Raw genomic sequence first — 25,901 nt, forward strand, 5'->3', positions numbered from 1 at the left:
TAGAATTTGTTCAATTAACTTTGCACCACCATGCACATTGCTTAGACTTTGTGTTTATGCCAATTTATGCTAAAATATTCTCCGACACGCATGATAAGAACATAGTTCTGTGGAAGCTTCTCTCTTGCAGAGTCTCTGTTGTCGCGTTACAACCAAGTATGAACTATGTTACGTGATTTTATATACAGAATGCCTGGTCACATGTGTACAATAACTCCAAACATGTGTTAGCTACAAACAGAAGGTTTAAATATGCCACAATCCTTCCAAACGTTCAACAGCAATTCACCATCTGCAGATCCCTGGTTTCTCTGTTCGACATAGAGTTACCATCTCATCGTACTTCGAAGCATAGACAAACCCCCACAGCTGCAATGTACAGAAAATTAATTTTAATAACTAGATTAATGTCTAAGAATTGAGGCATTACTGTTAGCACATATACTAAGCACGCAGTTGTACCTCAACCTCCTTGACCCCAAAGTCTTCGGAGTGTGCAAGACAGGAATTGCCAAAAGTTTCTGAAGTTGAACTCGACCCATTCAACCTTTTAAACAGATTTGTTTTTTTTAAAAAAAAGATATAAATATTTGAGCATAATCTAGCCTGACATAGGAATTACCTCAAGTGCAAATATGTACATCAGATGTAAATAAAAATATTAAATACATGTAAAAGGGCAGGAAGCTCACAGATCTCCATCCAAGTATAGCGCAAAATGACCACCTCCACCCAGGGCCAAGGAATCAGTTGAGCACAAAGTAAAGTAATGATTAGCACCTGCAAGGTCAAAAAGTTAGACCATGCCTTGGTGTTTTAGCTCAGCAGAATCTCAATTAAGGCAAACTCAAGCGTTCATCCTTGGTGATAGCTCACCTCTAACAAAGGATTAGTTGAGGATGTGGAAAAACGAATTCACCATACCAATAAATTTATTAGTTTTCCACCTTGCCTCTACTAGATGATAGAGACATGGGGTAGGAAAACAATTGCCCGCATTGGCTGTTAATACCAAAGGCCACGGAATGCTTCTTATTCATGGATGATATTATTTTGGTTGATGCAATAATAGAAAGGTAAATCAATCGATTTATTTATTTTTCTACCTTGCGTCTAATAGATGACAGAAACAAGGGGTAGGATAACCATTGCCAGTGCATTGGTTGTTAATACTAAAGGCCACGAGATGCTTCTTATTCATAGATGATATTGTTTTGGTTGATGCAATAATAGAAAGGTAAGTTCTAGAGTAGAAATAGAATGTGTTTTAAAGAATCAACATTTAAGAGGTAACCAGACCATGACAGAGTACATAGCATGATTGCCGGAAATCCGGGTAAACATGAAGCATATATTGACGGAAAAGAGATCTTATCAACTTTCCCTCTTTTTTTGTCACCAGTCCTAATATATGATTACAGAGATCAGATAAGAAAATATAAGGTAATTCAGGTTAAGATGCCTGTTAACTGTCCTGTGAACGGTAATTACCAGTAGAAGTAAAAGAAACGTTTCCACAATTTTGTGACCATCAGAGTAACTATGTGATAAAAGTGGGCTCATAAGCAAAAGATGAGTCAAGCAAAACTGACGTTGTAGTGTGCAAGTGGCAAGCCTGTGCATTCAACAAAAGTATTGAACTAAAAACGTTTTGATCTAAGAATGCTAGATAAGAGTTAGGATAGAGCAGTATTATCAAGAAAGGATGAATTGATGAATGTTCTGTCACAAAATATAGTGAGACAGGTTCTGGATTTAGGTTGAAACCAAAGGTGGTCGAGACCCAAGATTTTATGTTTCAGCCAAAATCAGTTAATTTTCAGCCAAGATCAAGCCAGAACAAAAAAAAAAAGTTGCCAAAAAACATAATTCGGAACAGGAGTCTCCTTGGAACTGCATCTGGGAAGCATATTTGATTTGCCTACCACATGGATGACAGGTCAGCCAAATTAAGATAGTGAAGAAAGAAACAAAACTCCCAGTAGCATGACCTCTCGTCATCCCCTCAAATCACTCATTGACACTCAACAAGAGACATATGATCTCACCGAGAGAGAGAGAGAGAGTTGGGGGGTGGTGTGGGGGACACAACCATTGGCACAGTTCTTCATTATTCTGACTGCCATGCTCCAAACCCCAAAGAACAAACTGAGAAGGGGGAAGATGGAGTCAAAGCAGGAGGTAAAGACAAAAGGGATTGCTTTTCTTTCTCCACTTAAAATTTTTTGATAAATAACCATCTACTTTTGTATTGCAACCCTTGTTTCATGCAAGCATAATGAAAGAGAAAGTAAGAGTATCGTCCATATAAGAGATAAGAGTTTATTTGTACAAGTACATCATATGGGTTCTAAACAGCCATTATTTACTGAATTACCAGATGTATAAAATCAAGTAGGTTCTTTGTGGTTTCCCCTTTTTCTCTAGCATCCCATATATTTGTTATAAGCCTATAAGTTTGTTTCCAAGTTTCACGCTTTTGGATATCCTTTTGACTATTATTTACCGATTCCCACTAACATAACACTTTCTATATTCATTTCCCTTGGCGGCAACTACAATTGTAACTGAAACCTAATTTTGCGTTTCAGCCAGTTCCCACCAAGATTGGCTGGTTTTGGGCCATTCAGTTATCTAAGCCAGCTTTAGTTGAAATTTATCAAAATTAGCTATGAATGGTTCTTTAAATTTTATTTTGGTGCTTACCGTCATATTGAGGTTATTTTCTATTACTTTGACTACATACTTATAGTATCAATTTCTAACAGTTTGATTTTTTTTATTTCTTGATTTTTACTTTCATTGGCCAAGGCCTCATACAAGACCCATATTGTAGTACTTTACAAAGGCCAAAGCAAACAACCAAATAGAAGATGCTACTACTCATAGTAATGATATCCTTTTTTCATATAAAATCAAATATAACATAATAACTGCACACATTTAATTAAATAGTGAGATGACCATAAAAAAAAGAAAGAAGTGCCCAAATTCAGTTTATCTATTTAAAATTATATTAAAAATGGTGGGAAGAAAAATTTGAATGCACCGGGCATAAAAAGCTTCACAGCTGCTACATAAAGTGAATTTTCGAACAACTTTAGTTCAACAAGTAATATGTCCACAACATAAAGTACTAGTATAGTTCATGAATTTTATTGACACACAACATTAACTTCCACATAAAAATTATTTTGAAAATATGCATACACTGAACCAGTGTATCATGAAATATTCTAAATGTCCTCTAATATCTTTTCTTAATTTCTTTTTTCTTTCTTCTAGTTTCTCAACTTCTTGAACTTTTTAAAGATTTTCGTGACTGAAACTCCTTTATCTTAGACTGAAACTCCAAGATTCCAAAAGCACAACCCCACAGAATCCAAAACCAAAAGTGAAACTAAAACCAAATATTCAAAGTCTCAAACCTTGTCGAGACCACCTCAACGGAGGTATGAGATTTAACCAGAGAACCTGCAGCCTAAGAAATATCTCCTACATTTTAGGTAATCATTTAGTAGACAAAAAGGACAGTAGTAGTGACCAAATGGATGTGGACTGATGTGGACTACCTGTAGGACGATATATGACAGGATGGCTTGACAGATTGGTGAAAACAAAGCTTCTATTTGTACCCTGCAAGAACCCAAATAAGTGCAACATAAAAAAGTAGAAGTAAATCAGAAACTGTTCAATAAATGTCAATAATAGATAATCAAGGAACAACATAAATTTCCAGCCTCCAGCACCTGATACTTTTTCCTATTGGTAGGGCACAATGGTGCCTCCACTAAGCCACCAAAAACTGCACCTTTTTGATCCCCAACAACCTGAGAAGGAAAATAAATATATACAAAGTGATCATAGAAAGAGGCTTGAAATTTTATGGTGCAGGACAGAATATGAAAAAGCATCATTCGCAATCATGATATATAATAAAGAACCTGCAGAATATTAAAATATTTCGAATTTGATAAGATCATACTACAATAAATTTTATGCTGGAAATAAGAGCAAATGGAGAATAGGCATACAGCTTAGGTCATACAAATTTAAGTGAACACACATTACTAAAATTAGCCACATTCAATAAATCCTGCAACCGCATGATTGGAATCCTGGCTCATACTACAATAGCTTTTTAAGCTTACAATCAAAAGCATACTCAAATTTAAGTACTTTTACAGATTGTCAACTGAATTCCATCTACTTAAGAGTTAGAATATGAAGCCATCGCACCTATCAAAACTTTGTAGCAGTTACATTCTTCACAAATCAATACTATTCTGATATCATTAACATTCTTCACAAATTGATGAATGAAATATTATGAAAACCCTTTTTTCTGTTTCTTCTAAATATTTCTGACTGCAAAAGGAACAAATCTCAGGGGTGGAAAATGCAACCATTAGCAACCAAATTAACCAAATTCTGAAGAGGTAATATGGGAGTGTACCAACAGAGAGTAGCCAGGGCAAAGCATGCTTCTTCTGTACAAAGTTGATAGGGATATCCCATGCCTCCAAGTACTGCATCAGACGAGAAGAGATTACATAAGCACCGCAATTTATTCTCACAAAAATACAGATATGAGGTGCTTGTGTTTATCTACACGATATAGTAACATATAAGGATATGTTTCAGCACCTATAAAGCAGAAGCCAATTCCTCCCCTGGACCAGAGATGGCAGTGCTGCATAAAGAGCATTTCGCAAATCTTCTGAAAGAAGCAATGATGGTTCAGACATGTCTGGTAGACAAAAATGTGATGCAATCTCTTGTGGAACCTTTACAGGCCTCCTCTCATGTTCAACCAGTTTTGATTCATTTACCGCCTTAGTTTTTGGCTCTGAGCTTTGTCTAAAACCACTTAGTTTAGCTGCTTTGTTTATAGCTCTGCCCAGTGATTGCTTGCCTCTGGAAAGTAGACTTTTCTTTCCACTATTTTCCCTGATCTCTGATGCTGAAGCTGCATCTCCCATCTCAGCATGGCGCTCATTTAAATCCTCTACAGGATGACTACCAGTGTCTGATGATGATAAAAGGGAGATGAGGAAGGCAGTAAAAGAGGATGTATCAGGTCCATCTGGATCCCCAGAATCTTCTTCTGAAGCTTCCTTCTCTGTATTTTTCACCCCTTGTCCGTCCACCTAAACAGACAAAATTGATTTATATATTACAGATCTTGAAACATCTCCAGAGTTTCTTCAGGGAAAAAGAAAACATGTTGTTTTTTTTTATTCCTACAATGACAGTAGAAATATCCAAAATATTGGCTTTGTGATACACAGAGATGAAAAAACAAAAAGGATGTAGAAGATAGAATAAAAGATTTAAAAAAGTCTGACAATTATACCTTCATTAAATAAAACTGATGTTTATGTCATCATTAAAGAAACTCGCAATTATATTATTAAGAAAAATCGTGAAATCTCAGGAAAAAAAAATGAGTTTATTCGTAGTTGGCAAGGGTGACGGTTCCACTTATAAAATAGGGAGACATTTTTGGAAACCCTTCATCCTATTCTTCTTCTGTCTTATGTCTGGAAAGCATTTGCAGCGTTTAAAGTATGGAAACATTTTAGAGTGAAAAAGGGATCAATTTTTGTGAGAGTTAGACCAGTGGTGTGATAAGAATTCATTATAGCAACTGTTTTCTAGAATTTTTCACTTGTCCTCTAACTGTAGTTGCAAGCATTTATCATGTCCTTATATAATATTGTCTAATCAAAAAGCTATTTAAGTCTTTTTTGTCATTTTGGCACTGCACAGCATGGGACTTGCCAACCCTTGGCCAACACAAACTGCACCACCAGCACTTAAATCTTTGCCTGTAAGTAGAACTCTTACATATGACTATGGGTCAGGTTGAATAAAAAGAAAGCAATACCACATTCAATCTAGTTCTAAGGAGGGATCATGGGAAACCAGAATCCTTGAAGAAGCTGTACTTGTTTTAACCATATAACAAGGTGAAGCAATTGTCTTAAGGGTGAAGGGAAGCATAAAAGGGATTCTGTAGGGATGTTTTCTATTTCACTCGTCATAAAATTCCCTACTGACAAATAGGGCACACATTGATGCGGTCAAGCCCATCAAGTCCTCAACCCACCCTGCTTTGTAGGAACGCTAAATTGAACAAAGCTCAACAACTCATGGCTAAAACAACATCTTAGACTGAATTTGTGCAAGGCTTGGCCTAGCTTATTCAGTTTATAACCTGTCCTCACTCACTCTATACTTCATATGTATTTTATTCGTTATTAATATGTCAAACACATGAAGTATAACATGACATAAACAAAGCTGTGTTTAAGTTACCCTTAACTCCTTAACTAGCAGATAGAGGTGATCTCATATACTATGTTAATTTCTTGCTTTTTATCGCAATCATTGGAAAGATCACTAAGCTAATCAAATGGCCATGCTAAAATCAAGTTAAATTTAGACTAGTTTAGCATGACAACCTGAGCTTGACCAATTTGGAACTGAGGGCAGCCCATTAGTTGCTCTAGCTCAAGCTAATGATACTTGGGCCAAGCATAGGCTAGGGTATCTTATGCCAAGCTTCAACAATGCTGAAGAATACCTTTCATTTGACCAACTCATCTATGCACCCATAAATGAGATATTATCTTTCAAAAGAAAAAGGGTAATTAAAATTTCAAAGCTTCACATGAGCCCTAGATATGAAAGGATTTTAACATATGATGGTCATTACTCCTTTAAAATTTCCATCGTCCAGCTGTTATTTTGTTACAAAGTAGTTAGCATTTTCCCTGCTAACCTATCAAGAATATTATTTAAATTCAAAACTTTGCATCAACTAGGAAAAATAAATTTTATTTGGTGAATAGTGGTATTGGCAAATAACACTGATATTTTTCCATTGACTATTATTTCCCAATGTAGGGAAAATAACATCCCTTATAAGAGTCATTATTTTGTTCCCGAATAACCTTACCCAAGCAGATCTGGTCAAATAAGGTTTGTTGTAACTTGAAACTGTTACAACAACAGTTTAGAAGGGGCCTTTTATAATGGGATTATAACAAAGCTTGATCAATAATGAAGAGTTCGAATCATAGTCATAATCTGCCGACACAAGGCTAAAATTTGGAGTTACAATTTTAATCTCAGCTGCTATTTTGATATATATGCATATTCTATCTTACCAATTGAGCTTTAATCAAACATAGAAAGGTTGCCTTGCTATTCATGAATGTTTTAGCCTAATTTCCTGATGAGTCGAGAAGTAACTCGATGCTGCAAATTCCATCCTGAGCATGAATCATGACCTTAATATAGTTTAATTTAATGTGCAGATACAAGAAAAGGACAAGATTCCCCAATCCTGTTCACATTTAACCAGTCAAGAAGAAGCCAATATAACAGAAGAACCTATCCATCAGAACTAATAACGTGTAAATAAGGAGGTAAATGCATCGGGTATTGAAAACAACTATTCTGCTCTGAGGACCATTAAAATGATAGACCGGAACTTTCTAGACCAGCATCTATTTCACTCTTCTAAGCACCTATTCTTTAATAGCTTCATTGCTTCTGACTTAGTTTTATACAAAACCCACAAAAACATGATTCACCAACAGTACCTCCTACAAAAATTAGTCATTAGCTGGGATAAAATTCAACATTTAACCATTCTTGCTTGTAAAATAAAGCTTTCATTGGTAAATATGTACATTGTTCCAAGGACAGATTCTGCAAACCTTCAGTAAATCGATTATAGGACATCAACAATATACGAATAATATAACATATAACACGCGAAAGTTAAGAAATGTGAATGAAAGGTAACATTTTGTATGATAATCAAACAAGCATAACACCGAACTTTAACATATAGAAGAAGCCTTTAGCATCATAACAGTGGTTCTTTGCAATCTTTGGACAAGGAAAATTTGAAGTATCTAATGAGAATCCAAGTCTGTCTTTTTAATTAGGAAGATGCATCTTATATCAAGTCCTTAAATTTCCACCAACTTATAGGACTGAACCCAGATTCTTCCACTGCCAGCATGACGAGCCAATATGACAGTCAAAGAAGCATCATTACCACATTATGGTGTTGGCTGGGATCTATTAAATATGTGTTGGAAGTCTAGTATATAGAACCCTGATTTATCCATATACACTTCACTAGACTCAACACCAAAACTTTTGGCTGTGAATAAGCGCGCGCTAGGTTGCTATGGTGCTTCACCTTAAAATGAGACCACTATCTCTTAACACGATATCTATTTATTACCATCATATGCCATTGTAATCTTCCTAATTCAATAAGTGAAATTTATAAAGATTATTATGCTTTCGACATATCATTCCCAGTTTATACTTTCCTCAATCTTGACTCCTGAATTATATGTTTTGGGAAACAAAAGCCTAATGAAATTCCACTTATTGATGATTGACTTCAACTCTCACCCTTACATCTGAGCAACAGACATTACTGTTCCATATGGCCACTGCAAAAGCAAGGGCAGCAATGATATTATGAGAGGAAACATTCAAAATGCATGCTCGGTCTTTCATTTCCCTCGCTTCCTTAGCAACCAAAAAGAGAGCCTTAATTTAGAAAAATAATCACCTAGTGTTACTAGGTCCGTATTTTGTAAATTTTCATGGTCGATCTCATGAGAATAAGGTAGTAGCAGATGTTCAACTGATTCTTTGGTTCTAGTCTTCCACATGTCATGCTAAACTAACACTACATTATTTAGAAGCTAAAAAGAAAAAAGCACCTGCTACCTTCTCTACATTTTCCACTTGCCATCTTTCATTTAATTACCATTCACCTAGTTCAGATTCAGACCAGTGTCTGCAACAAAAGATCAAACTAAAAAAAAAAATTGTAACGCAAAAAATAAAAAAATAATAATAATCAGCTTACGAAACTATATTCTACACATTTTCCATCGACCATCATTCCTCTAATTACCATTCACCAAGTTCAAATTCATATCCATTCTAACACAAATCAAGCCAAGGTCAAAAAAAAAGAAAAAAAGCCAAGTGCCACTTAGCATATTATACAGCTCAAGAAAGTCCGTTTCTTAAACTCCAGATATTTTAGGTTTTCCAAAATTGCCACCTTGCTATCACGGTCGGTAACATTGGTATCATCCGATACTCCATTCCTCAGCTAGGATTCCTAACGGAGCATAAAATCCCGGAAAGAAGGATTCCTCATAATGTGTCAGACTACCAGAACCAACTAATTTTCTGCAATGCTTAAACCCCCGTACAGACAGTAAGTTTAACCCTAAAGAACGAAACCAAATCACAAATTTCCCAAAACCCAGCATAGGAAACATCAAAACATCTTTCAAGAAAAAGCCAATTGTGGAGCCATAACCTAAGATTGACATGATTTCTACAAACCTAAGCAAAGGAGAAAAAAAGGGCGGAGCATACGGGAGGCTTGGAGGGCTCATCGGAGATGGGATTGAGGATGACGGTGGTCAGATCCGAGACGAGGTGCACTGCTTTGCTCCTTAGTGAGGGCATTTAGCCCATCCAAGAATCTCCCACCAAAAAATTCCTCTTTAGAGAGAGAGGGAAAGGGGTTGTTCTTTCTTTAACATTCGCTTATTTGTGCCTCCGTGGAGGACAAGGGAAGGAAAGAAAAAGTAGAAAGACTGGCGGTGGGGGTGTTTGTGGTTATTGCCTTCAAGAGGATAAAAGGAGCATGCTTCGATGCTCAACATACTTACCTGGCCGCTGGGACCAGATTTTACTTTCACTTCCCGCTGTAAAAAATCAAGGTCCATCTTTCATACCTTTTGTTTTGTGTTTTTTTTTTCTTTCCGCCACGACCTTCCAGCAAAAACTGATTTCGTTCGCTAAAAGAATTTTTCGTTATTAAAATATTTTTTTAAAAAATTAATACTTATATATATCTAAAAAGTATTTTTTATTTTTTATTGATTATAGTAAAATAATATATTTAAGGTTTGATTGAGCACCTTTGTTTGAAAAAAATATATAAATACTCGTTATGCTCTAAATAAAAGAAAAATTTTTACCACATTCTATTGGAAGGATTGAGAGTATTTATTTTTTAAAAAAAATATCCCAATTCTCGGTCAGTAAAAATCGAATATTCTTATATGCTGCATATTTTTATATAAAATATCAAAATTTTATTTTTATGAAAAAATTATTATTATTATTATTTTAACACTCCAACTCAATATAAGATATTTTTCTATTTTTTGTTGGCTATATTTTTTCTTCTTCTCTTTCTGTGAATCAAATGAATTCTAAGATCAAATAGAAAAGAAAAAATTTTAGACACCACCAACATTGGCTAATCCTAAGCCAGACCCAAAATTAATACAACCGAATCTGCACAAATAAGGACGGGCGGTCTCATTTGACTATTTCAAATGCAAGTCTATGATCTTATACATTTAAAACACATAGCAAATAAACTAATGCAAGCCTTTACAAATGACAATGAGCAGTCCCATTTGGACCATTCGATTTGCAAATTGCAAGTCTAGAATTGGCAGGTAGAAACAACCTGCAACTCCAATGCAAGTAGTTTAGAGCATCTTCCAAATGGTTATTAAGGGTTTGATTGTATCTCAATGGTAGTGGATACATCATACATGTGATATTTAATTATTTTCGATAAAATTGCTATAAAATCCATTTTATTTTCATAATTGCAAATATAGACTCTTTTTTTTGTTTTTACAAAGATGGTCTATTTTTGAATCATAGTGGACCACTGCATCCCAGGCTTGAGACATTTTTGAATGGGCATCACCACTGTTGTGCGTGCATTTACTATAAACATAGGAACATCAACAAAATTTATCTCATTAAAAGAATATAGCTTGTTTTACAGATACAAGTATAAAATGGAAGCACTTCTACAATAGGGATTGTCACAACCTAGAGCCTCATCCAAAAAATTTAGTTGGAAGGTATTTTTAGGTTTCTTAGTCCTATATAAGTACTCAAGATCTTCTCCACAAATAACCGATGTGAGATTAAACACACGCCTGCACAAGTCCTCACAAAAATAGTAAAATATTTATTGTAGGTGGTGCACTCGCATAACTTGATCGAACAATAATGGGATGATGATGATAAAATAATAATATTAATAACAACAAGAAGAAGAACTTATTGCAGAAGAATACTATAATTTTGCATCAACCATAACTCAGTATCTTTTACCATAGTTTGGGTTAATAAAGCAGTTTTTGTCTCTAGAAGTAGGAAGAAGCCCACCTGAAATCGAGGTGAGGGCACTATCTAACCCAAGTTAGCTGGTCAAGCTGGAGGTCATAATTTGAGGCTCTAACAGTGAGATGTTCAATTTAACTTGCAAAGAACATTTCCTCTACTAAAAAAAAATAAATAGAAGCAAGATTTCAAAGCTTGACGCCCTTGGAGTGCTTGATGGCTGATTGGTTTTTAGGAAATCCAAGATTTAGGTGTCTATCCTGAGATAACAAATATTGAGATAATAGCCAATATAACAAAGTTGAGGTTAAGTACTACTTCAGTCATGGATTCTAATAACTTATTTAAATAAATAAAAAGAAAAAAAAATGGACAATGTATCGGTTTGTTGCAAACAAATAACTCAGAAAATAGTAGCATATATCAGCCGAAATAATCAAATTCCAATATTCTTTTATGGATCATATAAATGGCAATTATTTAACACTTTGAGTGACAAAATTAATACATTAATTGCCATTTATGATAGTCAACAAACCTGCCAAAGTATTAGATACTTCAATTTGTCAACTATTGATTGTTATGTGCTTGCACCATTTGAAAAAGGGAAGCAAGCGAGTCAAATCAAATATGGGATCACTTTTACCAAGATTTAGTCTCGGCCAACTTCGAGTGTAAGGTTTAGATCCATATTTTACCTAATCACTTGGCAAGTTGGATCGAGTCAAACTGAGGTTCGGCCAAGCTTTAAAAGCCCAGATTTGGTTGAGTGAAACCACTTTTAATCAAGTCATGTCATATTTACTGAGGTCAATACCTGACACGAGCAGTGCATGAGTGTGAAACCTTGATCTATCAGCTAGAGCCTGGTGTGCGGTTTGCCAATCATGGGCTGAAGCGTATGATATTTTGTTTGCTGCCCATAATTTGAAGTATGGCACGAGTGATATGAGATTCATCTGCTGCAGACTTGAGGCATGGTTATGGCCAAACCAATGTCGGAAAATAAAATTGTTAGCTTCGACCTATGTTAATAATAATGATAGATCATATATTTGAACTCGCAGTTGTACGAAACTATTAATTGGAAACTATATTGGAATTGCGAATCTGGTGATATATGATATATGTACTAAGTTGCTATTTAGTATATACATGAGGCATATACTGATCTGTTAATAAGCATTTGATTGGGGCATAATGGAAACATTTTAGTATTATTTTAGCAGTTATTTATATTTTTGCTGATGCAGTTGCGGAATTCTTACCAAGATCTTAGCTCACATTATTATCTTATTCCTTTCTAGAGCCGCTTCACAGGTTTGATTTAGGACTCTTGGCGAGGATGATAGTTAGATTTTTATTTTTGATATCGAACGTATTTGAGCCATGTATTTTAGATAAGTCTAATTATCAGCAATGAATGAAATGTTTTATGCATCTTATTTTCCTATCTCCTATTATTAAGCATTTTGGTTTATGTAACAATCAAAGACCCCATCCAAGAAGGCTAACTATTATCTAAATTTTTTGGCTCTGTATAAGTATCCAAGATCTATCCAGTGCATAATTGATGTGGGACTAAAAACACGCTTGCACAGTTCTCACATGCTCCCTCCATTCAAGCCTTACATCCTCGCCAGGTTATAGACCCAAATCCAATCACAAGTATCAAAAATCTAATTACAAACTTTACGATCAGCTCAAAGTCAACCAAATAGGCATGTGACGTTGTTTTCTAGTCCACATAGGCCATAGACTGGGTCGCTCTAATACTATTTATAACTATCAAAAACCTCACCTAAAAATGCTCGCCAAAAGATGTTATTTAGGTTCTATAACTTTGTGTAATTATCCAAGATCTACCCAGTGCATAGCTGATGTAGAACTAAAGCCACGCTTTGTAGATCCTCACAGATCAGATTATCAAGCTTTGCATATTCTCTAAAATTATGCTCTAGAAGGTATACGATCATATCACATGGCTGACCAAGTGTTGGGTTTGGGATGCGATAGATGCTGTAAATGATCCTTAAAACCTATAAAGGCTTGAGACAAGCCCTCCCTACTTCAACACTGAATTGGAGAGGATCCTGGCTTTAATAAGAGCTCTTTAGAGGGTTCTTGTTCAACTCCAAGGAAACCCTATTTTTTAAAAAATTAAGTCGATAACCTTATCAAAAAAGTACAATCACCCCTACATTTGTCATTAAATTCTAATATTCATATAAAATGTCACTCATCACGTGTTACAAATATAATCAGTCCAGAGGTAATTCATACATTTTGGCACTTCTTTTCTTTAGGCCAGCACAAAAAAATATAGCTTATCTTTACTTTTTCAGTAATTGTGCTATTTTAGACTGTAAATAATCAAGGACGAAGAGCATTTTGACTACTGAGCTATTTTCGCATTTTTCTACCAAAAATTTGCTCGTAAAGCATTTATTCCCCACAAATAAGTGCAACTAAACATCTTATTATGATGAACAATTGCATCTTACTTACATCCTAGCCAAATGTAAGTCTTATTTTCCTACAATTTTGACATTCTGGATCTGTAAGTCATAAATCCTTCTGCAATTCTTTGCTCAATGCTGCTTGATGCTTGACTACCAAGTAATTAAATTAAGCCTATAAAAGCTCGAGAAAACCCCACACCAGATGTCAAATGGTATCATTTAATAATAACTCCAGCTGGAGAGTTAATCACTGGAAAAGTCTCACGCCTTGATTTAATGGCAGATCACTATGGTCGCATCATGAATGGACTGGTTGCAAGGAGAAACTAATCTATAATATGGTGTGCTTCTGATTTTTCTTTAACAAATACAGACATACATATTTGACATTGGGTTTCAATAGGAATGACGAACAATAGAATTATTTTCACATAAGCTCCCTGTCCTCCTGGATAACCCAAAAGTACATCAGAGAAATAATAAGGCTCCAGCTACTAAGCCAAAAGAAACACTAAATATATAATATAGCGTTTCAAAATCTTAACGCAATAACCTTTTCTCGGTAGATCAAACAACGAACTATTCAAACAACATAGATGACAAAAGAATGTTATCCATGGAGACACATCTGAAAATTCTTGTGAAAAAAACTATAACGAAGCATAAACAATGCAAGCATAGGAGCAAGAAATAAATAATGATATCTAATGAAGAAGAACCACATACAGTGCACGCTTGTACTGCTTTTTAAGAGATACATAAAATAAATAAACTAAAAGGATCATGTTATTCCACATGGCTTGAAAGCGCTGACTTAAATATCCACATATTTAAAAAACCAATGAGTTTACATATCACCTTATTTTATCCTTTTAGTTAGTTTCAATGGTGCCATGTGAGAACTAAGGTATACATGTTATAGTAGCTCGGATATAATATATAACCATGTGAGAACAAGCTAATTATACTCAAAATTACACCATAAAAACCTGCCCATCACTACGATACCACTCAAATGACACTTCTGAGCAAGGGCAGCAGTCCATTATGTGGAAGCTGTGGCTGAAGCACCAAATGCCATATTGCTGAATCAGTTCCTTTTGTGGAACTTCAGTACAACCACTGAATACTCATTGCTGGACCAAATTCATCAGGAATTACTTCCTGGAAGTTGTACATGACCATGTATCTGTTCATCCTGCTACATGATAGAGTAAGAAAGATGAGCAGAAGATTTGAATAGTACAAAAAACATGGCTAGGACAACATTTGCAATAAGAAACTTACAATCATATGCGATTCAAGTGACGTTGCACATTCACTGGACCTTGTCACAGTCTCTGAGGGTCTGTGGAAAAGTAGATGTGCAATTGAGCGATCTATTGAATTTGTTTCAGTTTCAGTAGTTATATACCCCGCAGACCTGACAAAGACCAACATGCAGAATAAATTTGATGGTAAACATGAAGAAACGTTAACTATCCACAAGGGAAAAAAAGCTTCATGCATTTTCAGATCTTTCTCTAAAGGACGATATTCTTTTCACTCAGATTCTTGTCACAAGCATATTGTATTAAACTAAAGTCAATAATGACCGAGCACATAATGTCTAACACATCCTTGTCTTACTTACATCATATTATTATACTCTAGGATAGAATCCATTAAACAAAAAAAATGCCTCCTTTCACATTCTTCATCAAAAAAATTATGATAATAAATAGCATTTGATGAAAGAGAAAGACAACAGCACATGTGCCATATGCAGACACTAATAAAACAAAGTGCGACCCATTTTCCCCAAGATTTTTAATAAGCATTTTTGAAGCATCTTTTGGAAAAAGCTCTATAAAGCCAAGATATCTCCCTCCTCCCACCCCAAAGAAAAAAAAACATACAGATACAAAAAAGACAAATTATTTAATTAAATTTTCACACACACACACACACATGGTAAAGTAACAAAGGCATAATGTCATTCCTAATCATTCACATATATTCCTTACCAAGGTTACTGAAAGGGCAAAATCATAGTTTTTGACTACTTTATCTAGATGGTTTCAATAATTGTCTCCATTGTGAACAGATTGCATAAAACAAAAGTCTCTTTACTTTCCTGTTCTGAAGCAAACATTATTTTCACTGGTTGTCATGAATATGAGCAAAAACTAAGGATTGGGACCAAAAGATGAGCAAAGACAGAGCTGTAAGAATGAGTTGCATGAAACATTCATGAGGGAAATATTGCTGAATGTGGGAAAGTGGAAGTTAACATGTGCCAAATATGAGCGGGACCATAAGGATATCCAACAGGTGGATGACTTAAAAGCTTTTATAGAATTTAAAGGTGGACCAAGTCTCTTTCTACCTCTCTCTCTTTCTCTGTCTCTGTCTCTGTCCGTCTCTCCCTCTCTAACATGATCACCGGCCACCTCTCTTCCTCCACCCACTCCTGACAATAGCTAACGACCACTTACCAAGCTCCTTCATTGTCTATCTCATGAATATTTTTTTCCGTCTTTACTACTCAGTACTCGCAATATTTCTTGGCCTAGCCATATTGTGATTATATCTAACCAAAGTTAGCTTTTTCTTGATAATTGGGACATAGCAAACTGTTTTTCTGTCCACTACATCAGATGCCTCTTAATGAAAGAGTTCAGAACAGAAGTAGCCTGTCGATAATTCTTGAGATGAAAAAAAAAGGAAGCAGCATGCAATGTATTTTCCTTTAGATACTTAAAATAGATTAAAGAAATTAGCTGAAAAAAGGGAAAAAAGATAAAAAAATATGATAAATAGTAGCTTAAGAACTCTTCCATCTTTCAATATTTTAGTTTATACCAAATAATTTTAATTCATTAGTATAACTTTTATATTTTTAATAGAATATTATTATGATTCAGGTTCAGTTATCATGCATCAAGCAAACAGTGCCCCTGGTTATAAAAAATCTGGGTTCATTTCTATCTGTATGATAGTTTGATTAATAAAGGCAAGTTTATAAATTACCAAAGATGAATTAAAAGAAACTATAAGATATATGCCAAATAGATGAATTAACAACAATATAACATTAGTGAATGGTAAGATTAAGGGAAAATGGAAAACATATGCTCAAAATTATTTTAATAATGCACATGTGCCCACATTCCAATGATTTAAATTCCGCCAGTTCGAATGGTACCGATACAATTCTAACAGAAAAATAGTACCAGTAAGGATGCAGTACATCAATTGTCTCTTGAACTGGTCCATGCTGGTTGTGTATCAATAGACCATGCCAACCATACTGGCTGCATAACAGTTGCTTTTTATTCCTGTTGATACTAATTGTCTTGGTCTGTCCTGACCATACTGGTACCTTACCAGTACTGTATCATTTCAAGACAAAAAAAACTCCAGGCCTGGTAATGGTATCCAAAGCCCCTTGCTGCATTCAATTCAAACATCTAGAGAAAAACTTGAAAAGTCTAGGGACAAGAACTCAAGGCCGAACAAGAAACCAAAGAAGCTTTAAAAAAATAAAATGCTAAGAACAACAACAAAATAACTACTTTGGCTCCTATCTGTTAGAACGAAGATGATGAAAATAACTAAGGATCTGTAGAAGTAAGTATGAGGTGTGAATAACAACTAGTAAAAGTAGCAACAATCCCAAGGGAATAATCTGGCCAGTTTCTCGCTTTAACAAGTAATAAGAGATGGAGAAATATGGATAGAAGAACAGGAATCAATGTTAATCTTAAATTACTAGAATGAAATTCATGATGGAGCATCATTGGAGGTCATTTTGTCACCTTTTAGAATGATGTATTAAAGAGGGATTTGATGATTATAATAGATATAGAAGAACCTACTAGAACAATTAATAGATATACCAAGTGAGCCCTCCAATAAGGCAGGCCTATGCAGCTTGGGATAATGCTCCCATGCAATTATTGGCGTGTTTCTTTTGTGGGTTTCCCTCATGAAAACCCATCCAAGCCTGCCCTTTAACTGATATAACTGAATGGGCTTCTTCTTTATTTAAGAAATTAATTTATTTTAGCCAACAAGTGATTTAACCAATGTGTTATAGTAACTTTTGGATGTTTTTCGTGACAGTGCCAAATAGTAAAAAAATCCATTGGATGTAAGAAATATATATCCAGAAGCTTTAGTGGGATAAGGAAAACCTGTTTGATTCCTCTGTATCCAAAATTCCTCCTCCTCTCTCTTTGCTGGAATTGTTTGCAGAAATGAAATTATGTCTTCTTTCAGCACTCTGTGCCAAACGGTACAAACTATCTCTTATGCATAGTCTTGTTCCACTATCCAACTGAATTTAGAAAGTGAAAAGAAAAAAGTGAGTACTTCTCAGTCACTGCCAAAACGGTCCTTGTACTTCCTAGTAAATTCTCGACTGACCTATCCATGAAAGAATAAATAAAAAGGTACCAATCTGGTGCAATAACATAAAAATTGGATGCACTGAATAGTCCTATGCCCGTACATTAATGTAGAAAAAATCTAATTCAATATAAGGAAGTGAATTCTGAGTGTACAATGGAGAGCATTTTACAGAAATATCCACCAAGGAATATGTATTTGGATTGTTCATGGTGCATAGCATGCTGGCAGCAGATCAAACATAGGGAACCAGAACTGATATGAAATCATGCATTCTGGATTCGAGCATCTACACAAGCATGGAATTGCACTGAAGCATATCTGGTAGTAACAGTGAACAAATATGATCATATGAAATCGTGGATTCAGATTGTAAGCTTCTATATGCCATGGGAACACATAGCTACACAAGGAAAGTGTGCAAATTCTGATATACACATATATCCATTTACATGTATGAACAATCATTCCATCTGAATGTACATGTACAGTGCGTACAAATGATGGAAAACAGATCAAATGAGTTGAGATATACCTGAAGCATGACATCCTGAAGCTGTTGAAAGCTAATTGCTTTCAGTGAGATATCATCAGAAAAGCCAGACGTCATGCAAGGGCTTTCTTGTATGGTTGAAGAATCTGTCTCAATTGCTGGAAGTTTAAAGCTTACGTCCTTTTGTACGCTGTCACCTCTAATTTCATGCTGAAATGTATGGTGCTGTTCCTGACGTGATGTTATACTTGTTGATGAAGACAGGTGAGATGGATGCTTAGCAGACGATGCACCACATAAAATCTGTTCAAGGCATGGTTTCTCATTGATTTCCTCAGGCATCATAGCTGGAGGCTCAGACAAAGGAACAGGCAAGTTCTCCATGCACTGTGGAAAATAATTGCTAGCATGTGCAGAGACTTCATAAGAGGAGGAAGGATTATAATCACTTGCAGATAAAATGCTTAATGTTTTCTGTGCAAACAGATCCTGATGCAGAGGAAGGCTTCCTTCAAGTTGTGCACGAAGACTGAAGGTGTGCATGTTGCTTGAAGAACTAGATCCCCAAACATGATTTTGCTTCGGAAAAAGTTGAGAGGAATAAGGTTGAGCTGAGAAAACTGAAGAGACATTATCCTGATCAGCAATTTGCTGCATTTGGCCAGGGCCACAGAAAGACATGTTACTTGTAGATTCTGAAAGTTGATCTTTTTCATTTCCTTCAAATAAGTATGGTCTTCGCAGCTTCTTTAAGTGCATATTAATCTGTAGAAACTCAAATGAAGAAACTGAAGGATATAAAATACAGTGTGGACTAGGCAATCTTAGGCAATCCATTGAGAAAAAACTCCAAGATTGCCTGTTCAAATCATAAATCATTGAAAGAAAATTGCAATCATAGGTCTGAACTGACATTAAAGGGTCACATATAGTGACAGTAATATGTCATCTGTAAATCAAATGCTTGGAAGTCTAACCAACATGATATAGACACTGACTGCATAACTTATACACTTAAACACGATTTTTTCTAGAAAATAATGTCCATACCATAGTCTGAATGCTAGTTGTGTGATCGATAAATGTCACTTTCTTTAAGGATCCAAAACACAAGACTGCCTATAACTTGCTTTGGTCCATTATACCCAATGCTTCAAGAAAGTAAAACATGCAAAGGTATACAACAATAATAACATAATAAAATATATTTTTAGCAGGCATGCCATTTCAAGTTCATTTTTGAATACATAACATTAATTTTTATGTGGATTATAAATCTCATAGCTGTTATTTCACCCTAACATGAAATGGCTCCACAACACAGTCAACATAAAGTAAAATGTGAAATGAACAACTGTAAATAGTAGCTATGGAATTTCACTCTCCTAATGCAATGCAAGTCCCCCTCTTCTTTTGATCGTTTTGCTACATGGAAATGTCAGAAACATTCTCCCTTCACGTTAAAGAAGCCCTGTAGTTTTAAATAAGGAGTACTAATATGCATGAAAATATAGAAAAATATTTTCTGTTAAATAAACTAGTGAAGCCCCATCACTTTTGGGAGATAGAAGTAGTTACTTAAGAGAGGCCGGTGGTCAGCCTGTAATATTATCACTCCTCCACTCACCCACCTTATTTCTCCCATTTTGGTCCACAAAGTCAAGTGCATTGCTTAATTAAGACTGCTTCTGTATATAACATATATTGCCATGCTCTCTTACGCCAATATGTCCATCTTACATGGCTCTGTTGATGCAATGCTCTTAGTAGGGTTAAAAAGATTCAATGTAAGGTTATGTGCAATGATAAATAGCATAAAAGGATGTATTTAGTTTGGCAAGATTTCATGTCTGCAAGGAGAGCCAAACTAGTAGTCCGCTAGCTGAAGATGATTAAGTATGAACAAATCTCTGCATTTCTTCTCCAAATGCATTGTTAGCAGAAAAATTTGTTTTTATCTAGAGACTTTTATTTTACACTGGGAGCCTCTGTATCATGAGAAATTAACTCTATCTTTCTATCTTGGTTGTAGTGTTAATTTTGAAATATTTAGTTAGCTTCTGATTTGTGTGTAACAAGGCATTGCTAGGCGATTAAGAGGGGAAGTTTCAGGCCTAGTTATTGTTGAATATTCTTCACCTCGCACAATGCAAGCCATCGAAAGCCGGCATATGTCTCTAATTCCCATATGATGACATGGAGGGATAACTACATAAGAAATAGCTGCATTGTCCTTGATTCCTTCTTTTTGTTTATACATTTGGTTTTATTAAAACCATATTCCTATCCAGTGAGAAAGAAAAAATATGAATAAGCCTTATGCAGTAACTTTCTGTTCACTAAGTCTTCAAGCACCAGTGAAACCCCGTGTAACATATCAAGATTTGGACTGCAGTGAACTAAAGTTTACTATTATCTGAATTTCCTAGATGCTCTTTATGATTTAGTGACACATTTATGTATTGCTTAATGAACTGTTAATATATGCTTTATTAGCTTATATTCTGTGCTATTTGAACCTTTCTACGGATATCACGTGGAGGTGCAAAGGGTAGGAGTCGGTACTTTGAAAGAAAAAGTAAAAAAGGTAGCTAAAAACATGCAGAAAACCCAAAAGAATGACCGTCAAGACTAAAATCATTATTCAATCGACTTGATCAGAAGAACAAACTAAACTTTTCATAATTTCATCAGATTGCACTTTTCCTTGATGTGTTATCCCTGCATCACCTCATAGTCAATAGCTTCTTTGCTTTCATTGCTTAACTATTTTGTAGGTATAGCAACAGATCGAGTTAGCTGTATTATTTCAGCATATCCTTCTAGTTGAATAATCTCATTACACACTAAAACTAAAGCTCGAGTTATCAATTGCAAAACCTAACATATTTGCCCCTTGCATGATGTATGAAACTCTTTGATATTTCAAAAGCATTTTAAATATTATAATTCAAACTCACTTGATTACAAGAGACTTTCCCACCAACCAAACCTCTATAATTCACAACTTTCTCAGCTGTTTTAATTGCTACCATGCATCTTACTAGTGGTGTTACCTGGACACAGGATGCAGGTGTCAAGTGTCCAAATGTGCTGAAGAATCAGACACAGCAAGCTTAAAAGACTTCGACACAAGAACATGGCTATATAATTTAATTATTCATACATAAAATATGATCTTGGGTTTTATTCAAAATTATCGTGGTTATTAAGTCACTTATGTGGACTTCAAAATATTTAGACTATTGATAAGCAACAGTTTTGAGTTGTAATTGCTCTAAGCAACTATTTTGGGATATAGTATTGTTTGACTCCATTTTAGTTTGGACCTGACATGGTGGTAGGCCTAATACAGGGAAAGATTTGGGTGCACCTTGTAAGCTCTTTGCCCATCCACCCATTCAATTGGAAACCCGCCACCTTCTCTCTTTCTTTTTCTCGTGCTAGTCCCAATTCACCACAAACCCTAGGCCAGCAAAGAGGAGGATGGCCTGTTTGCCCACTTGATTGTGCATTCCCTTCACCATCAAAAAGGGATCGGAAATTTAAAAGCATGGGATTCATGCCCAAGCTCTCTTCTCTAGCCCTCTCTCTCACAACTACACATCTTGCTTTTTCTTTTTCTTTCATTCCTTTGCTGGCTTCCGCAAAGAGAGAGAGGTGCTGTGAACGTAGAACCACTCAAACAAACCATCTCTACAGCATATGACACGTGTCAGATATGTCATATTGTGTCCATGTGGGAACATAACAAAAAACTTAATTTTGTTCTATCCATGTATGATTGCTTAGTGGCCAGAACCATTCATCAAAGGTTCCATATCCGCTTCATCATTGGAACTAGCACAATTAATGCACTCATGAACAGTGCAGGCTTCAAAGCATAAAATCTAGGTTAAAAGAAAAAAGCAAAACTAACCTCAGTAAAAGCAAGATCTCGATAGAACAAAGCAAAAGATGAAGGCTAAGCTTTTGTAGAATAAATAGAGAAGTAACAAAAATCAAGGATTTAAGTGATGCTGGCATGGCAAGTTTTCCATGCCATGCCAATAACAGAGATTAGAAAAGGACCTGAAAAACACTCAAGATAGCAATCAAACCAAGCAATTTTCTCAACTATATGAGAAAAGAGGACTAAGTTGATGGTTTTGGAGTTCCATGACTGCTCAGAACTTGAATTATAATTAGAAAAGGAAAGGAAAAGAAATAATATATCCCTTTAAGTAAACTTAATAGAACTCCTATTTTGAGCAACAACCTTTCCAAATGAAGAAAAGTATGGGCACAATTCTAGAAATTAGTTAAAAAATCAGGTTTAGTTTTGAGAAGCTACACAATGAAAAAATTGTGAATATCAGCATATCTTTGAGCAAAACAGTACTACGCATGAAAGGCCATAACTTCTTTGCCTGACCTCCAAATGACGCAATTCAGAGCGTGCTAGAAAGCTGATTTGATACTGGATCTGATTGAACTAGTTTAATTTTCTAATTTCATATCAAAAATACTGGTGAAGATTTCTTTAAGATTCTACTGGTCCTTCACCAATTATGCCTGTTACTTGACTACAAATAAGACTAGAACTTTGACCCCACTTTAAAAGCCAGTCTTCTAACTAGATGGCCTTCTTCGAACACAAGATAGGATTTTGCTGCTGGTGCTAGTAGGTGGGAACTCCTCTACGTTCACCAGATTCTCTTCCAAATCTCACTTCCAACCCATCTCCATGCACTCAGTTTCAAGTGTACTGAAAAATACAGCATCAATAATAAGAGAGGTAGTAAAGTACAGGAGAATTATCATAAGAAGCATCTTCAAAATATGTTTCCTTTTCTAGCTTGTTATTTACAGATTACAATGTTACTATCTTGTTTTTTCGCATTAAGTTGTCATAAATTAGATCATATTTTTCTAGTTCTCAATTATAAATTTCAATTCAGTAAGGGTTTTGGAATTTTGAGTGCTGGATCTTTTTCTTGAGATTATACAGGTTGCAGATTGTCAGATTGCTTGGATCTCCTCTTTTCACCTTTAGCGAAACTCAACTTCTGGATGGTTTTTGGGTGAACCTGAAGTAGACTCAGCATGATCAATAGTTAAGGTAAGGTCATGTCAGGCCAATCTGGAGGACCTGAAAAGGGCTTTGGTTGGATAATCACCAGCATATGCTCTTAACTCTCCTCGTCTTGGTGCAGGTCAACTATTTTTTCGTAGATTTCATTGGTCATCCTAGCCTTAAACACCTACTTCCTTGCTCCAAATTGGTGATCAACAAAGAGTACCCAAATAATGTGCACAAATTCACTTCATAAGTTTCGTGCTATCTAATTAACTTGTTTTATCAGACAATTTAATATAGATCCAACTTCCACCGCATGCATGATTCTGAAACAAAGTGTTGAGATCAATTTAACCAGTGGGCCAGCAAATGCTGAAACAGTTTTTAATTGAATGTCAATGCGAGAGATTTGTGGCAATTCAATAAAAACTTAAAATTGAGAATATGGTAATTATTGTATCCAGGGCTTCGCATTCAATGAAGTCATTCTCGCTTTAAAAAATGGAAAAAAGGAAAAAAATATGAAGGTATGCTGATTACCATATTAAAATTCTCACATTCATTCAAGCTATTTTCATCGCCGACTTGTATAAGAGTTGATTTAATCTCAGTACTTCCATCCCCATCATATGCCTGCAGATATAGAAGCAATCACTCTAAGAACTAACTTTATGTAAATGTTCTACTTTCATTCCTATCAACCACACATAAAAATGAGTGTCCATGATGTGAACGTTTACCAACCTTTTCTTGTGGTGTACAGTCACTCTTATTTTCACCACTGCTGACTGGTACAAAAGATCGATAACAATGACCCAAGATCTTATCACTATCATCAGCAAACGGATTGTTTTCAGGAAAAACATTGGTTATTGCACTGTGATGTGCTAATGTACCATTTAAAGCTGTTGGGTCTAAAATTGAAGATTGTGAGTATGATTTGAAAGTATCTCCTATCCCATAGGTGCTTTGTGAAGAAGATGAAAACCATGATAGCTCATCTGCAGAGCTGCTTCCTTGCCCAAATGTGGATTCACAAATCCTCCAAAAAAGAAAAAGAATAAGAAAAATACAAATGAAAACAATTATCATGGCAGAAAAAGTTGAAATTACGGTAGAAATAAGAAAACAGATTTAGACTAACAGCCATATGAGCTACCTAAGCATTCTATCAATATCCTCGAAACTGCCAGTATCAGGCAAATCATGATATAGGATATCATTTTCTCTGTCCATGTACTGATTTTCCACATAAACAAGTCCAGCATCTGCAATGGAATTATAAAGAAGTGAGAAATGGAAGCCTTTACTCTACCTGGAAGCAATCCTAGATTTAACAATAGGATTCTGATGCAAAATATCTTGTTTTCTGTATACATATTGCATTATTTGAAACAGTAGTTTAGGAATTTACCATCTTGGGAAGCCAAAGAAGTGAAGTCTCGGAAGGAATTAGGATTACAAATTGCTGGAACTACTTTTCTTGATTCATGAGACCATGAGCCCTCTGGTACAGTGGAGCTTCCAACCTTTGGAGAAGGACGAAAAGCTCTTTCATATTTTTCCTGAAGAACTTTGTTATTCTTAGATCCTCTGCTGCTTGTGCTCTTTCCATCATCATTTCCTACTTCATACTGTGGCGTTTTAAGAAAATCACCTAATGCTACAGGTTCATTAACCCTTTCACCACCTTGATGATGCATTTGGTGACCAGTCTCATCAAATTCAAACCAAGTAACATTTTCCGTCTGGACAAACCAGTTAACAACTAAGTTCCTCAACATTGCCTAGAAGCAATGAATTTATAATTATTTATATATAAGAAAGATCTAAATCTGATAGTATGCAATATTAATAACCCAATGCTTATATAAAACTCTGAAAGGACTGGATTGAACATGTATTTTGAATTTGAAATGATCAGAAAGCATCAAAATCGATGAGCATCAGATATAAATGGCCAATTTTTTTACCATTATCGAACAGAAGATAGTCTGAAATGATCTAATTTTTCTGCTGAGCGGAAGCAAGTGCAGCAATATATTTCTTTCACTGTAATGAATTTTCCAAAGATATAACAAAAAACAAAATTATTTTAGTAATTAATTCATATGTCACAAAAGATGACCTCATGCCCTTTATCTTCATTGTAAAGGTAGAAAGAATATTTGTTGAATACCATTTCAATATGTAATCAATAGCACCTTTGCTCGGAAATATGTGATTGAAAGCATCAACTGGCAGAGCTCCTCCGGAAGTGTGGTTACATTACAGT

At 35.3% G+C, this 25,901-nt stretch overlaps 2 protein-coding genes across 11 annotated transcripts; both read right to left on the reverse strand.

Moving 5' to 3' along the window:
* Positions 1-57: 57 nt before the first annotated feature.
* LOC103711327 (oxidation resistance protein 1) lies at positions 58-9,705 on the reverse strand. Of its 2 annotated transcripts, XM_008797436.3 has the most exons (9): positions 9,436-9,705; positions 4,916-5,150; positions 4,648-4,720; positions 4,457-4,529; positions 3,750-3,830; positions 3,573-3,636; positions 693-780; positions 463-547; positions 58-369 (listed from the first exon to the last, which is right to left on the reverse strand). In XM_008797436.3, exons 1-9 carry the CDS (start codon positions 9,526-9,528, stop codon positions 286-288), a joined length of 876 nt encoding a protein of 291 aa, XP_008795658.1. In that variant the 5' UTR covers positions 9,529-9,705; the 3' UTR covers positions 58-285. The 2 variants fall into 2 exon arrangements, with proteins under 2 accessions (XP_008795658.1, XP_008795656.2); XM_008797434.3 differs by having other exon boundaries at positions 4,648-5,150.
* Positions 9,706-14,392: 4,687 nt separating this feature from the next.
* LOC120106710 (protein LNK1-like) lies at positions 14,393-25,425 on the reverse strand. 9 transcript variants are annotated; one of them, XM_039119745.1, is made up of 9 exons: positions 25,041-25,425; positions 24,786-24,894; positions 24,523-24,668; positions 24,371-24,414; positions 24,184-24,259; positions 18,610-19,355; positions 17,861-18,003; positions 14,970-15,105; positions 14,393-14,883 (listed from the first exon to the last, which is right to left on the reverse strand). In XM_039119745.1, the coding sequence occupies exons 1-9, from the start codon at positions 25,408-25,410 to the stop codon at positions 14,833-14,835; spliced, it is 1,821 nt and encodes a 606-aa protein (XP_038975673.1). In that variant the 5' UTR covers positions 25,411-25,425; the 3' UTR covers positions 14,393-14,832. The 9 variants fall into 9 exon arrangements, 7 of the variants coding, with proteins under 7 accessions (XP_038975673.1, XP_038975674.1, XP_038975671.1 ...); XM_039119746.1 differs by having other exon boundaries at positions 18,610-19,332; positions 24,167-24,259; XM_039119743.1 differs by having other exon boundaries at positions 14,393-14,880; positions 24,371-24,668.
* Positions 25,426-25,901: the final 476 nt, after the last annotated feature.

The sequence above is a fragment of the Phoenix dactylifera genome, unplaced genomic scaffold (assembly GCF_009389715.1).
Source record: "Phoenix dactylifera cultivar Barhee BC4 unplaced genomic scaffold, palm_55x_up_171113_PBpolish2nd_filt_p 000609F, whole genome shotgun sequence".
In the NCBI taxonomy this organism is placed as follows: domain Eukaryota; kingdom Viridiplantae; phylum Streptophyta; class Magnoliopsida; order Arecales; family Arecaceae; genus Phoenix; species Phoenix dactylifera.

Bases quoted from the DNA above. Each gene is read 5' to 3' on its own strand.
- LOC103711327 (XM_008797434.3), bottom strand. From the start codon at position 9,528: ATGCCCTCACTAAGGAGCAAAGCAGTGCACCTCGTCTCGGATCTGACC. The intron at 4,530-4,647 runs GTGCTGAAACAT...CGTCTGATGCAG, and splicing joins AATTGGCTTCTGCTTTATAG to TACTTGGAGGCATGGGATAT. The intron at 548-692 runs GTGAGCTTCCTG...TCTGTTTAAAAG, and splicing joins CTATACTTGGATGGAGATCT to GTTGAATGGGTCGAGTTCAA.
- LOC120106710 (XM_039119742.1), bottom strand. From the start codon at position 25,410: ATGTTGAGGAACTTAGTTGTTAACTGGTTTGTCCAGACGGAAAATGTT. The intron at 24,260-24,370 runs GTTGGTAAACGT...CTATATCTGCAG, and splicing joins ACTGTACACCACAAGAAAAG to GCATATGATGGGGATGGAAG. The intron at 18,004-18,609 runs GTATATCTCAAC...TTCTAAATTCAG, and splicing joins TTCAGGATGTCATGCTTCAG to TTGGATAGTGGAACAAGACT.